We start from the raw sequence: 15,529 nt of genomic DNA, 5'->3' as shown, positions 1-15,529 counted from the left end.
GGGGGGATGAAAGATTAAACGCTGATGTCTGTTTCCATGTCTCCTCTCCTCTCTCCATGTGGCTACTGATCTCTCTGTCTTTGAATCTCTAATGCTGGGCATCAATCCCACTCATCCTCTTGTTTGATTTGTCAATTCCGATGGCGATTACTGACACCTATGTGAAAGTGCAGAAGCTCTATTACCACCTTCTGTTCTCCTCATCCTGATAATTTCCTGCATAAAAACTTCCCCACTTCCCTCTTCATCCCATAACTGAATCAAACTTGGAGAACATGTGTCTCTCTCTGATTGGATTGTTTGCTGGCACTTTACTCAATGTGAAACTCGCCAAGGGTGTATTTCTGTGTAGGGGATTTTAGCATCTTATTCAGATAGGTTCCCGGTTACGTGTCATCCATCACCTGATGTCAGCAGTAATCGATTTGAATGTGTGCGTGTGTGTGTGTGTGTGTGTGTGTCCCTTTTCTACATTTCCGTGTGCTGCATCAAAGTTACAGTTTGAGTCTTTTTATGATCTCCATTTGTTCTTAATTGCCAATTTCACATGGAAAATCTGGCACGGAACAATAACTTGCGAGCACGATTGTGTGTGTGGACTGATGTAGCTGTGTACTGTGTGTTTCTTTTGGTACCTGATGTCATTACTATGTTGCCAGGTACCAGTGTGCTACTGCACTGGAACTACTGATGAAAGCACTGAGCCAGACCCAGGCATCGTATTTGGATGTAAACAAACCTCTCACACAATCTTTGCTACTTGGAGACCCGCTGTTCACACAGTATTTTTGTTCTTTTCTGTTTTTCCTTCTCCACAGCTGTGCAATATCATGCAATTTTGTTTACTATTTTTCCCCCACTCGTCCTTCGCCTGTTTAGAAGCAGCCTTGTGCTGTAGTATAGTACTTTTAATGGGTCCACATCAGGTTTCTGTTCAGAATGTTCTATTTTTGTTTCAATAGGTTGTTCTCTTATACCTGTGCTGCTCCTAAAGTAGTGACAAATGCACTGAGAGCCACATTAAGAGGTGATCTTGCCAATCAGACGTGGTCGAACTCCCCTTTGTATTGCTGTATATCCTCTCTGTCCTGAACGTTATCCTGTCCAAAAGGACTCTCCTATGATGTCCTTTACACTGCAGAAAAAAAAAAAATGAATGAGGGCAGTTACCACAGCAGATGTCTCAGCTCCATTTGGAGGAATAAAAGATATTAGAAACAGATTAACAGGTTTGTTCATGTAGTGTTAAATATTTGTGGACAGGACAGCTAAAGGTCAGTCAGAGGAGTCAGATAAGGACTAGACCGTCTGAAAGCAATTGAGGCCAAGGTCTGTTGATCGCTACCCTAATAATGCCTGCAGTGATGGCCTATAGATTCATTCAGACAGCCAAACGAAGGAGGCTCTAATGAGATCTTAAATGTTAATGTGGCTTTTCTGGCAGATCCAAGGTCAAGCTAGACCCACAGACAGACAATTTATATATAGCACAAACCTTCAAAGAGGGGACAATGCTCTGCTGCACAAAAACCTAAAACCATTGCTGGGATGTACAGTTGATAGGGGCAATAATTGATTGGGGATGAAGTTGTTTTCTATGGATTATCTGTCCTATGTACATGTACTGTATGTGTGTTTGTGTGCACATGCCTTCCCACAGCGATAAACAGGGTTCATGTTCCTCAGTTAGGGATGAAAGGTCCCTAGTGAGCTGGTAGTGTGTATTCATACTTAGCAGTGAGTGTTACAGTGACTGTGTCTCAGTCTGTGCAACACATCAACTTAAGGTAAAGATCATTCATCTGCTGAAGAAAAAAAAAAGAAAAGAAAAAAGAAGCGCCGCACAGAACAAAAAAAGGCCTGAGTCATGGGACCTGGAAAGTGAAACCGACGGAGAACCTCTTCTGCTGCATAGGCTGGCAATTTCTTAAGAAATTCGTCAAAGAAATGCAGCTGAGCGGTGGCGTATCGTTACGATTCATCCTTGAACCGTGTGTGCCGGCTACGCAAAAACCAACCTCTCACTGTACCTGCAGCTACGACTCTGCGACTTCTTGCTCCCCCAGCAGGCAGATAACCTCAGAGGTTTCTACATAAGAAGCCAGCAGACATGTCGACATCTACTTTGGAAAACTCTTATCACTCTTTCATTACCCCTTGTTCTAGTGGTTCGTCTTTCTCAGTCAGCTGAATGCTCTTTTCATTGTGCACTTCATTCCCAAAATGCAGCTTGATCCACCCTGGGCCAACCTCTGACTGTTACTGTGTCCTCTGTATATAGATAATGCTGTTCGTGTGTTTTTAGACGTGCTCTCTCTGTAAAGTGATTGAAGCCCCATTGGATGACGTACTGTACGTGGGACAATTTATTGCTGTACCTGTATTGAATGGTTGTAATTTGAAGGTGTCATCATCCAGGGATGGGTGGGGCTGATGTTTGTGATGTTCATGTCCATTTCAATGAGGAAGGGGGATAGAGTTTTCGGGTGGGTCAAGGGTAAACTATCACAAATGGTCTATACCAAGAGTGTCTTCATCAAGGAAGTGGACAGGGCACGGTCTGTCCTCTTCAATACAGGAACATTTTTTTGCACCAAAGTCATCATCAAAGCGCAGCTTCTTCTTATTCAAGGTCACTATGGATGGATGATATCAGAATTTAAAAGATTTTTTGTTTTATTTTTACAGACAAAGAAACTGTCTTTTTTTTTTTTTTTTTTTGCATGATTAAGTGTTGTCTTTTTAATTGGCTTGTGTGTCCGGTAAAAGCATGACCATTGTGTGAACTCACTTACCGGTGTGTTTGAAAAATGTTAAGGAAATTTCTCCATGAGATTTTTTAACTTACCTCTTGAATTGAACGCTCATTGACATTCATAATCAACTGTTTTACAATGTACAGTCTGTAACTGTTTGAAGGCTGCCTCGCATGCAGAAATGCAACTTGCAAGTAACCCATCAAACTTCAAACCCAGTTACCACAGCTGCATATTTGTAAAACACCATGGATGTCAATGCCAGTTATCACCTAGCTAGCTAGACATTGCAGTCTTGTAAAATCGCTCTTTATTAAAGCGTTGCTATTTTCAATACATGTGTTTGAATGTTCGCTCCTTTTTCATGCTATGCCAGCAGCATCATGGGAGGTTGTGACTGAAAGTCAAAGTACTGTAATATGTGTTTGGTCTGGTCCACATTGTGTGGTGTTTTTAAATGTGTTTGCCCAGTCTTGTCCTATCTGTTGCCATCAACAAGGTTTGTTAATTCCCCAGACATTCTCTAAAGCACAGACTGGTTTCTTGAACCCAGGTTTAGATTCACTAGAAGCTGCAACTTTGGGACAATTTTGGCAAATTAGGCTAGAGAGAGTACAGGCAAAGGGTTTTTAAATCAAATCCACTTTTAAATGCAGATGTTGACAATTTCAGTCACAACTCTGTACACTTATTTTTTTATGCAGGACCGGTTTTTACGTATCAATGATAGTCGCCATTTCTCATCAACCCTGCTATAATCACAGTAAGGGGCACAGCATAAACACAAAAGGTTTAGGCATCGTGTTTAAATTATTTTTGCTGGGGTTGGATTTAGCATTTGTTAAACGCATGCTGAGAAGTTCCTCAGATTCTGTTGTCTTCAGAAAACCTGTTTTATTAGTCGCTAAAGATGTAATTTCATTTTAGATTAAGGTTTCCTTGCCTCACTTCCCAAGTCTAATAAAGACTGATAAAAGTCCTGAACATGTTCTTCCCTAGTATCTACGTAACACATACACACTTTTTCTTCCTGCACCCTAACTGCACAGGACACTTGAGGTGAACGTAGGTCAAGATGCACTTACAACACTGGCTTTCTTGTCCTGTATTTTGCATAACGGAAGACTCCCGAGACCATCATCTACTGTCTGTGTGTCTGCAGAAACTCAACAGGAATTCTTAAAAAAATAGACATCTTTATAAATCCATGAGACTACTCTATGGACTAATATGGCAGCTGGAAACCAGAATCAGATGTTACCAGAGCATAAACTGCATTTCCATGTCTTTGTACCTTTGAAATTACATGGATTGACGTCCATGCAGTTTCAAGTATCACAATGTGTCCATTTATATACATAGGTATACTCATTACTTCAGTATACCCACCAGTACTGTGTATTCTGCATTTAGTACTAGTTATCCATCTGTGAAATGTCCATTGTTGTTGAGGGCATGAAACTCAGCAGTGAAAAAGTCTTGTTAGCAGGGAGTGAGGTTCCACACCTTCTATTTCTTTTTTTTGTATATCAAAGTGATTGAAATAACAGGTTTGGATTGTTATCAATGAAAAGCATAGGTTGATGTTTTTGGAAGAAAATGGAATAAAATGTCATCTGATGCCAAGAGTTATTGGGTGCCTCTCACACAGACCTTTCAAAAGTAATGATACAGTAATTAGCCAGGAGATAAACACTGAGACATGCTGACAATGTTTTAGTTCCGAGAGTGAAACTTGATCTTTAAATATTCACACAGAAGCTAAAGTTCAGTTGAAATCCATTTATTGATAATTAAACATTTCAAATAACATAGGACAAAATGTAATTTAAAACAAAATGATAATATTTATGTTCATTGTCATTCATACAAATTAATTGTGGCATCAAAAATGGTTTTGGGGCAAGGGGGGGCGTTGAGCGTTGAACCAGCAACCGATCCAGGTTATTCAACTCTGAAACTGAGGGCCTAGCAATGGGCAAGGCACTTAACCCCAAAGTGGCCCCAGGGGCAAATATACAAAAACTAAAACAACGCATTCTACACAAAAGTCCCACGTCCAGCTGGCCTGTGATTGCCTGTTACTCTTGAATGACAGGCTGTTAGGGGGTGTACATGATTGTTAACCATGTGCCTGCTCAGATTTAGATAACCAGATGGTATGTGTGTCCTCAAAAGTGTGTGTGTGTGTGTGTGTGTGTGTGTGTTGGGGGGCAAGTATTTTGGGAGGAGGAATGTATGAGAAGAGTCAGGAAAAATGCAGGGTAATGCTCAGAAAAATCAAAAGCAGGAAAAAGGCTCATCTCCGACGAAAAAAGGACGAAAGATCCATTCTGAAAATTATGAAGTATTGCCAAATAAAAATCCCTGAAGGCAGGCTAGGAATAGGAAATATGGACAAAAGTGTATCTGCTTGTGTGTATGAGTGTTTGAGTGTATACGGATGTTTCGGGGGGAGGGGCAGAAGTGTGTGGTCTGAGTGTTTACCTTAGCGGGGGGACACCCCATCGTCCACAGCAATTTCAGGACTAACGCTGCTGTTTTCCCCATCCCACGCTACAGGTGCGTGTGGCGTACGTCCAGGGCAAGGGCTCAGTTTGGCTCCCTCCCACTCTAGCTGCAATAATCAGCAAGAGGAAGAAGGTGGCTGGAGCAGCAGCAACAACAAGGCATGCAACTGACAGTTCACATGGAGAAGGTGGAATAATGTAGAAATGTGGAGAGGCTATGTGTCTCTTAAACCTAACATAGAACTACCAATTCAAGAAGCGAATAAGTAACTAGTGTGTGGTACACTCACGAATGAAAAAACTACTTTAAGTCACAGAAAATACAGATGGAAACAAGTGTGCATTAGTATCATTTGCACATGTAGTTTGCTTTATATGAAAATGCAAAGAAGCCTGTTAAAATACATCTAGATATAATGTGGAGTGGAACCGTTAATGTGATACAATAGCTGAGGAAACCAGTGATCCCAGTCATGTTTAAGAAATAACTGGTAAAATCAGAAGAACAGAAAATAAAGGTCACCAGCCTTTTTCACCGCTGCCCAAGAAAACCTACAGCCTGTACTAAATCCAAAACAACCTTCATAGTAACCAGCCGCACCAAGAAGGTGATATTTTAGGATTATTGAACGCCCACGCAGTCAATAATCCTACACTATACACATCAGCAACGTGTCAATGCACTGCATTTGGACTGAAATACACCTGTAGCCTAACTGGTGAATCATTCTTTACCCCACTTTGTAGAATCTGTAGGCAATGTCCGATTTTACAGCGCGTTCAATTCACACAGTCACATGCTGCAATGTCTCAACACCATTCACTACATGCTAGAAGCATGACCGTGATCCTTGTCAGCCATACAAAACATCAGCTTTTTGAAAAACAGACAACTGTCCTACTTCGTCTTCTCTATTCACTCTTTTCCCTATTTTCAACTGTTGAGGAAGAAACACAATCACTTCAAATGAATATTAACAGTCATTACCAATTGTTGGTTGACATTTCTTTTTAGTTTAGTTTAAAAACAATATTCAAGTATGTAGGAGTACCGAATTGTTCATTTTCTCATATGAATACTAGTACTACTTTCCTCTAAATCACTGCTGGTTTCCAACGTGAGCAAAAGCATAACAGCTGCTGATGAGACTGGAACAAAAACCAATGGAAAATTCAAGCGCTTGTAATCTTCAGATTCTTTTAACGTCATTGGCCAAACAATGCTTCTAGTAATTCTTCTGGCTTTCATAAATGCAAAAATGGACACAAACAAACTAAAAAAAAAAAAAAAAAAAAAAAAAATAGAAATATCAAAAACTTGGCTTCAACTGAGTATTAAAATGTAAAAAAGATGTGGGAATATTAAAGTTGCTTTTCACAAAGGATGCTCTGATAGCAATTCAACACAAAACTGAAATAGAGAAAAAAAAGATTCATTCTCTCATTTCACTTTGATATTTAACCAAAAACTGACAGGATAACTTGTGAAAGAAGGACTTCGATTTGTTTCACCCTTTTTTGTGTGTGTTGACTTCAAGATACATAGGAAACCTGGACTAAGCAAGAGACATAAGCTGCAAGTGGCAAACCACTCAAAGTATCCAACAATGTATTCCAATTTGTTAACTGAAACATCGCTTTGTATTGTTACCTTGTCCTTTACCAAAGTCACACCATTACTTCACATTAGGGTATCCCTTGTAACTGAAAAGTCAGAGGCAGGTAATCTCAATCATGAGCTAAACAAATTTAATTATAAACCACCATCACCACACTGAAAACAACTGGGAGGCTCAAGAAAACCTTTTATGCCACTAAGTCAAATGCAATCAGAAAACCTATATACACAATAACTGGGCTGCAAAATAATTTGAATAACCTGAAATTTCCATTTCCCATTCGTGATTTTCTTTTAGCACATCAGAGACACCAATGACCTAAAATTATATGCAGCAAACAAATAGGTCACCACTTTGTGAACTGCCTTTTGCTTTTAACTTTTTAGCTCAGTAAAATCAACCTGTAAAATAAGACAATCAGGTCAACTAACACAACCTCTCAATTTATGCCAGGTGAAGGTTTTTTAAGTAAGGGCAACACAATCTCTCTGATGCACTGCTCAAATCTTTACCAGTTAAATGTCTGGACAAAGAGATTGGCAAGGGTTAATCCGACGGAGTTCAACCTAAGGCCTTTTATATATTTTACAGAGTGTTCCCATGCCAACGCCAAGTGCGTGGGCTTGGATATACATTTAAAACTAGTCACCACAAAGAACTCTATGCCTGTTTAGACCCTTATCTTCATCACTGACAAGAAGGGAAGTGTTTATTTCCCAATAATAAGCCAATATTTGTCTGTTTATACAATTATTTGGTATTTCATTCTTGAGACGGTATTTTAATTGTGGTAATGCAGTGATTTCTTTTTTCATTTGGACAGCACACTGCTATGCAACACTGCAGAGAATAAATTTTAGCAAAGGTTTTATGTGGGGCATGATGCAACCAAAACTAAATTGCAATTTCATGAACCTAACCTTGTTCCAAGAAATGTTTAACCTTCCTTAACTTTAAACAAGGAACTATCTGTGCCTCTATAAAACATCTAACAAAACTGAATGCTTCCAATATTCCAATCTTTACCATTCCACTTGTTAACTCATATAAATCTCCTCCTAAACTCAACAGGCATAAACTCACAGGGAAGCTAGTTAGAGACTAGGATGTACAAAAGGTTAGCTGCTTCAGATTTAAAGCACATTCAAATTAAAACTTTGCTCCCTCTCTGATTTTCCTCTTTAAACTGTCCCTTATGTACATACACATGCGCACACACAAACACACACACATCTGCAGTGTGGAAGGAGTGTGTAGGGGTAGGCCTATCGATAAGGGGGTTCTGGCGTGTGGTAAGGGTAATCATTGTGCTGGGGCATGGATTGCCCGTGTGCGGGTGTCTGCTCATACGGTGTGGATGTGGAGTAGCTTCCTGCTGCTGCGTAAGCTCCCGAAGAATCATATGCTCCGTAGCCCCCAGATGCTTCATAGCCCACCGAGGTGTCGTAGCTTCCTGATGTGGCATCATAGTTCCCAGATGACGCGTCATAGTTGCCTGATGAGGTGTCATAACTTCCCGAAGAATCATACGTTCCTGGTGCTGCATAGGCTCCAGATGCGGAATACGATGGAGGTGTTGTGTATGTCCCTGGTGGTGCGGTGGCTGTAGTGGAAGCCTGTGCCTGTGTAGTGGCTGGTGGAGGTGGAGGTGGTGGCGGAGGAGGAGGGGGATTGGTGTAGGCATATTGGAGGTACTGATACTGTTGCTGGTACTGTTGATACTGTTGGTATTGATGCATTTGCTGGTAGTACTCTGTGTAAGACCTGGAGAACAGGTTAAAAGTTAAGTGGAAAAAAGAAGTGGACAACAGAGCAGAAACAGAGTTACTCTAAAAATCATGTCTTACATTAAATAAGAAGATGTGTATATTTTGTATGTTTAATGTTTTTGTTAAATACTTCGTCATCATTGGTAAGACATCTGTAATTATACTACACATACAAGTGGAAGCAGGGTTAATATAATTATGGTTTTCCTTCTTCCTCTATCCTATAGAAAACTGTGTTATGTGTACCTAGCAACAGGATCTGACCCTTCAGGATTAGTTGTGGCAGCCACGGGATCTTCAGGTGCTCCAGGCGGTGTTGGCAGGAGGGCACGTCGTTTGGGTCGTATGTGAGCAAAAGAACCTGGAACAGGGTCAGGTAGGAGGGGGGCCCGATTTCCTCTGATTGGGCTGCGGTCCCGCTCATTATCTGAAGGTGCTGCCTTTCTACCTGCTTGCTGCTCTGCCAGAACCTTAGCAGCAAAAAATAAAAAAATAGTTAACAACTAAAAAATTAAAACGGGCAAAACATTATATATTTTGATTCAAATGTTAGAAGACCTTCTGTCCATCCTGAAAAAACTTGGCTCTTGCTGCCTCGAAAAGCGTTGTTGGATCTGGAGTGGTCTGTGGATCTACTTCAACAACAGAGGTACTTCCAGTATTGTGATTGGCCAGATCATTGTACACCTGGTCAGCAACAGATCCATAAACCTGGCTGGCAAGTGCACCATATATTACCCCATCTGCACCTTTAGCACTTGTAATGCCCTTCAGAGCAGCATAGGTTGGGTCAAAGGATGTGGTATTGTAGAATGAATTATGAACACTTTGTTGAACCTGAATGAAAGAGAGACAAACCCTAGTTTAATATGCATTAACATTCCCCAACCTAACTTAACAACAAAAACAATTAAGGAAAACTGAAAGTGCATTTTTACAAAGGGTGCAAATTTTCACCAGGTTTTCAAGTAATATTTCCCACTGGACTGTATGAGTTTCTAGGCAATCAACTCACTTGTATGGGTAGCCCTGCAGCAGCTGCTGCAGCCGCTGCAAGCACAGCTGCTTGACTCTGGTGATGCTCTAGTGATGGATGTGGTCGGGGAAGAAGACCCTCTCTGCCACCTGCAACAAAAGGATCATGAGAATTCTGGAGGGGAAATGTATAAAGAATTCATTTAAAAGGCCAAAACTTTAAACAGTTCATTCATCTCTACCTGTTGTTGGGTTGGTTGAATTTCCAGCGCTTAGAAGCTGATTGACCAAAGGTTGGGTCTTTGACAGCTCTACAGCCAATTGACGGCCCTTGAACATGTTCCCATTAAGAGCTTCAATAGCTGTTAGGGCATCCTCCTTTCTCTCCATATGCACAAACGCATAACCAACATTGGAGCATAATCTGGCTATAGAGAATAAAAGGCAGAAGAGAGTCCAATGTTAGCATGGTAGTGATAAAATTCATCTATCCCAAGTTTTCATTTTCGCTTTTTTCTCAGCATTAATGTCATAAATAGTTCAACACTTTAAACTGACAACTCTCTAGAAGCTAAATAATTTTTGGCTTACAATTAATATTGCACTAAAACTGAAAACATTTGGCTTTGACCTCAAAAGATGAATATGATACAAGACATTAACATTTTAGCTTTTATTTCAAGGTATTTACACCTGGATACACTGATACACATCTTAGAAGACACCTTTTGTTGGAACCAAATAATTTTTTTAATGTGAGCCAAGGTATTCAAACATATATACTTAAAAGTATTAAAGTGAATAAAACGTAATTATTTGCAAATCCTATGCCTGCAATAACTGCATCAAGCTTGTGACCCACTGACATCACAAAACTTTTGCATTCTTTTTTTGTGATGCTGCAGGCTTTCACCAAAGCCTCTTTCAGTCAGTTGCTTCAGGGGTTACCCACTTCAGGCTCCTCTTTAGCGGGTAAAATACATTTGGCTGTTTGTTTTGGGTCATTACGTTGCTCCATGATGAAGGATCTCCCAATCACTCTGATTGCATATTTCTTAAAATTGGCAGACAAAATGTTTCTGTAAACTTCTGAATGTATTTTGCTGTATTTGCTCCATCGTGTGTTACATCATCAATGTAGATTAATGAGCCCGTCCCAGAAGAAGCCATGCAAGCCCGTAAATGACTTTACCTCCACTGCGTTTCACAGATGAGCTTGTATGTTTGGGATCATGTGCAAAGCCTTTGGTACCTTTGTTTCATCGGTCCATAACCGTTTTTGAGGCTCATCTCTGTACTTTTTGGCAAATCCCAGCCAGACCTTCCTGTTCTTCTTGCTAATGAGTGGTTTGCTTCTTCTTCTGTAGCCTCTATACTTTTATGAAGTCTTCTTCGAACAGCAGATCGGGAGGCCTTCATTCCTGTGCTCTGGAGGTCACTAACTGTTCTTTTAGAGTCTCTTCACAGCTCTCACAATGTCGTCAACTGCTGTTGTTTTCCTTGGTCTGCCCGTTCAACACCTGTTACTTAAGACACCAGTATTTTGTTCTTCTTCAGGACATTCCAAATGGTTGTACTGGCTATGGCCAACGTTTATGCAATGGCTTTGATCGATTTACCATCTTGTCTCAGCTCTACAATTGCTTGCTCTTCACACATAGGTAGCTTTCTGGTTACTCCTGTTAACTATAAAGGCAGTCTGAACAGGAAAAATAAAAATCTGAAACTGAGTATGGACATTCAGTGCTATTTATCGTTTGACTAATCAATTTCATAGGACACACCTGAGCAACAAAACACACCTGCCAGTCAAATGTTCCAAAACTTTGAAAAATGGGTGGGTTCAAACAAAAGGTGCTATCTTCTACAGTGTGCATCAGATCCAGATGTAATTATCTGGAAATAAAAGCTGAAATGTGTATCCCTTGTCTCATATCCATCTTTAGATTACAAACCCAAAGGTTTTCAGTCTACAGCAAAAACAATGGCCTCAGTGTTCCAATACTTTTGGAGGGGAGTGCATTTGTCTTGTACCTTCTACATTAATGTTAGGATTTCTAACTCACCTTTGACTTTGTCACAGTCTAAAACTCTTCCAAAGGTTGAAAACAGCCCATGCAAATCATCTGCTGAACATGTTGCACTGAGGTTTCCCACAAATACTTTAGTTGAGTTGGGTGGGCGTGCACGTGATTCCTCAACCACCAATGGCCTCCCTCTGTACTCTTTGCCATCAAGATGCCGTATGGCCCTATGAGGGTAAGAAAAATAATTGCCTTTGTCATCATTATGTGAACGGCAGCATACTGACATACTGACAGTAACATTGCAGATATTTTAACTGAAGATAAAAGTAAATAAAATTATTTATTGAAGGAAGGAGCCAATCTTAGTTTAATATTTAATGGAAGTGTTGCAAGCTCTTGCATTCAGGCTTTTATACAAGCATTTAAGAGCTTACCAGAGACTAATTACAGCTACACTGGACAGTTCTACAACTCTTTCTATACACCGATCAGGCATTACATTATGACCACATTTGTGCACGGCACCATAAATTCAAACATCCCGGAAGAAATAAGGAGGAAAACAGCTAGAGGTCGTCGAGCTGGTAAAAAGTGGAGGGGTGGAAAGAAAACAGGTGACCGAGGATTAGAATATTCAAACCATGTCTCTAATCTCTGATTATGGGCAACGTGAGGTCTCTGGAGAACAAGGTGTCAGAGTTGCACTGTTGAGGAAGGAAAATCTCTTTCGAGAGTGTAGACTAATGTGCTATACAGAGACATGGCTGCAGGACATTATGCCCGAAACATGCATCAGTATTGAAGAAACAGAAAAAATTCTGTTGCCTGGTCATTGAACTGCTGGAGGTGTGCCTCCATCCTTACTAATTGCCCAGAGAGTTATCACATGCCATATTGATCGCTGTTTATATTCCTCAGCAGAGCATGTGAGGAGAGAGCAATGCAGGCTTCGCCATACAAAGGCTGCAGGTCCCAAAGGAGTCAGCCCCAGGGTACTGAAAACCTGTACCCCATCTTTCAGCACATCTTTAACCTGAGCCTGCAGTTGGAGAGGGTGCCCGTGGGATGGAAAACATCATGCCTGGTGCCAGTACCAAAAGTGGCCTGCCCCAGTGTCCTTAGCAACTATAAACCTCCCACATCATGAAAGTGTTGGAGACTAGTCCTGGACTTCCCCCAGCCTCTAGTGATACCATCTCTGGACCCCCTCCAGTTTGCTTATCAGACTCAGCTGGGGTTGGAGGACACCTTCATTCACCTGCTACAGCACATGTACACCCGCCTGGACAAGTCTGGGGGCTCTGTAAGGATTATGTTCTTTGACTTCTCCAGTACTTTTAACACAATGCCTGTCCATCTGGGGGAGAAATTAAAGAGCATGCTCGTTGACACCCCCATGGTTGCCTGGATTCTAGACTACCTCACCGACTGACCACAGTATGTCCATATGGAGAACTGTTTGCAGTACCCAAGGGACAGTCCCATCTCCCTTTCTCTTCACCCTGTATACCTCTGACTTCAGGTACAACTCAAGAGTCCTGCCAACTTCAGAAGTTTTCTGAGGACTCTTTGGTTGTTGGATGTATCCAGGGTGCAGATATCACAGAGTATTGATCAGTATTCTTAACTGGTGTGAGCACATTAATCTCCAGCTCAACATCAGTAAAAGAAAGGAACTGGTGGAGGACTTCAAGAAGTCTGGGAGTCCTTTCAATCCTCTCTCCTTACAGGGAGAGGGAGTGGAAGTAGTTTTGGAGTATAAATACATATTTTCCACCTGGACAATAAACTGGACTGGTCAGATAATGCAGCACAGAGCAGCCTGTATTTTTTAAGGAGACTAAGGTCCTTCAACATCTGCAACATGTTTTATGAGTTTGTGGTGCCAGTTCAATCTTCTATGCTGTGGTTTGCTGGGGCAGCAATATGAAGGCGGCACACAGTAACAGAGTGGACAAACTAAGAAGGAGGGCTGGTTATGTTCTGGGGGAAAAGCTGGACTCTCTGCATGTTGTGGCTGATAGGAGAATGTTGTCCAAACGCCGTTGATCTTTTTTACTTGTTTATAGGCTTGGAAGTTCTTTCCTTTCTTTTCTACCTTTCACGTGGAGAGCAGGTGTGAACTGAATGCGTTGGACAAAATATTAGAACCACTTGTACTTATAATGTACTTTAGTAATAATAGAATAATTACCTTTCTGACAGTTTCATAAAAACAGAGAATTATAACATTGTAAAAGTAGAATCCATGGCAGACCCGCTCTATTGGATTACATTTAATTGCACAGGTGTACTTAATGTTGTGCATAACCGGTGTATATAGACAGCATGTGCTTTTACATTGTCACTAAGAATTACTTAAATGACTTCAATTCATTTTATTCGGGGTTAACACCTTTTAGTTCAGGATCAAACAGACTTTAAAAGTAGAAGTCACAACTTGAAGACAAATGTCTGGTTAACATGTTCAAACGTGATGAGCTAGATTGGCTTTTAACAAAAACCATTTGTGAAAGTTGCTTGATAATTGTACCTGGGGAGCAAAAATGATAACTACTTTTCCTGGAATCACTGAATGCTTTGTTTATACAAGTGCATAACCCCATTTAACTTAAGAATTGTGGCCATCGCTTCAATAGAAATGTACTAATTAAATCGAATGTTTGTAATGGGAAGTTGAATACCTGTCTGCTGCCCCCTCTCCCTTCAAGGTAACAAAGGCATACTGTCTGAGCAAGGAGCAGGTGTTGATCTCTCCGTATGGAGCAAAGAGCTTATTCAGCTCGTCGTGAGTCGCATCCAAAGGAAGGTTCCCAACGAACAACTTCACGTTTTCACTGCTCATCTCTGTAACAACCAGGCATCTGCAAAACAGTTAATAGCATCATCTCGTTAACGTTAAGCTGTTATGCATTGCTACTATAACAGCGAACGTCAACGGCGATGAAGTCTAACAGAAAATAAATAAAAAACAATAATCACGATTATAGGTAGCTATTACTTTTTCCTGGAGTGACACCGTCAGCAAAGGCCTAGTAACAATGACACATTTCCAACTAGAGCTTAAGCACTAGCATCCGCGAAGAGGATTTAACTGGTTGTTAGTGTTGGCCAACATAAGTAGAGGGCTGTTAGCTACCATGAAGCTAACAGACCGTTAGCTAGGTTACGCGGACTTAAGTGATCAAATTAAGTTAAAAGCAGTTTGTATACACGTTACGTTAGCGCATGCAAGACAAACAACGCATAACCTGTAACACTAAACTATTTGTGTATCGACATAAGTGCTAAGCCACACGGCCAACTCTTAGCTTCAAAACTACTGACGCTACTGGCCATCTTGTTCAACGCCAGCGTTAACGTTACAGCACTCGTTAGCTAAGCTAACTAGCTAACGCTAACGTGGTTTATCGTGGTTGAAAACGTCTGCTTAAAGCTAGAAACGCAAAACGGGTGCGAGTTATATGATAAAGTATATTAACTACTCGTCTCGCAGTTTGTTTTTCTACAGAGAAAAGGTGAAAGACATGAATTGAGACCGCGCAAGACAGAGAGCACTTACCCAACGCGGTCCTGGAGCTCTTGTATTTCAAACCTCACATCCGGCTCCGGAATATCGAAAAGTGGTGGCAGCCATGGAGGCGCCGTTTCATCAGGGATTCTTAAGATGGTTCATGCTTCGGAAAATAACTTCTGTGTCTTGCACATAGCATACTACATGTTATAATGTTTAATATAGGTTTAGAATGGCCATACGATAACTGAGAGCAGATTTTGTCTGCTTACCTAGCCAATAGGGATTATTCATAAGATTGTTATTGGTTTTACAACTTTGTTATTACTGTTAGTTCGCTAATTTTTAGGCAGATTTTA

General features: G+C 40.8%; 1 protein-coding gene across 3 annotated transcripts; it reads right to left on the bottom strand.

The window, feature by feature from the left end:
• Positions 1 to 4,523: 4,523 nt before the first annotated feature.
• rbm14a (RNA binding motif protein 14a) lies at positions 4,524 to 15,362 on the bottom strand. Of its 3 annotated transcripts, XM_067491475.1 has the most exons (9): positions 15,219 to 15,361; positions 14,341 to 14,520; positions 11,696 to 11,880; positions 9,872 to 10,057; positions 9,670 to 9,779; positions 9,213 to 9,491; positions 8,901 to 9,124; positions 8,236 to 8,649; positions 4,524 to 5,373 (listed from the first exon to the last, which is right to left on the bottom strand). In XM_067491475.1, the coding sequence occupies exons 2-9, from the start codon at positions 14,499 to 14,501 to the stop codon at positions 5,370 to 5,372; spliced, it is 1,563 nt and encodes a 520-aa protein (XP_067347576.1). In that variant the 5' UTR covers positions 14,502 to 14,520; positions 15,219 to 15,361; the 3' UTR covers positions 4,524 to 5,369. The 3 variants fall into 3 exon arrangements, with proteins under 3 accessions (XP_067347576.1, XP_067347575.1, XP_067347574.1); XM_067491474.1 differs by having other exon boundaries at positions 4,524 to 8,649; positions 8,919 to 9,124; positions 15,219 to 15,362; XM_067491473.1 differs by having other exon boundaries at positions 4,524 to 8,649.
• Positions 15,363 to 15,529: the final 167 nt, after the last annotated feature.

Source organism: Channa argus, chromosome 22 (assembly GCF_033026475.1).
Source record: "Channa argus isolate prfri chromosome 22, Channa argus male v1.0, whole genome shotgun sequence".
In the NCBI taxonomy this organism is placed as follows: Eukaryota; Metazoa; Chordata; class Actinopteri; order Anabantiformes; family Channidae; genus Channa; species Channa argus.
Note: the sequence above shows the minus strand (reverse complement) of the source record. Positions and strands in the feature narration are given on the sequence as shown.

Bases quoted from the DNA above. Each gene is read 5' to 3' on its own strand.
- rbm14a (XM_067491473.1), bottom strand. From the start codon at position 14,501: ATGAGCAGTGAAAACGTGAAGTTGTTCGTTGGGAACCTTCCTTTGGAT. The intron at 11,881-14,340 runs GTATTCAACTTC...TTACCCTCATAG, and splicing joins GGAGAGGGGGCAGCAGACAG to GGCCATACGGCATCTTGATG. The intron at 9,492-9,669 runs GTGAGTTGATTG...TCTTTCATTCAG, and splicing joins CTGCAGGGCTACCCATACAA to GTTCAACAAAGTGTTCATAA.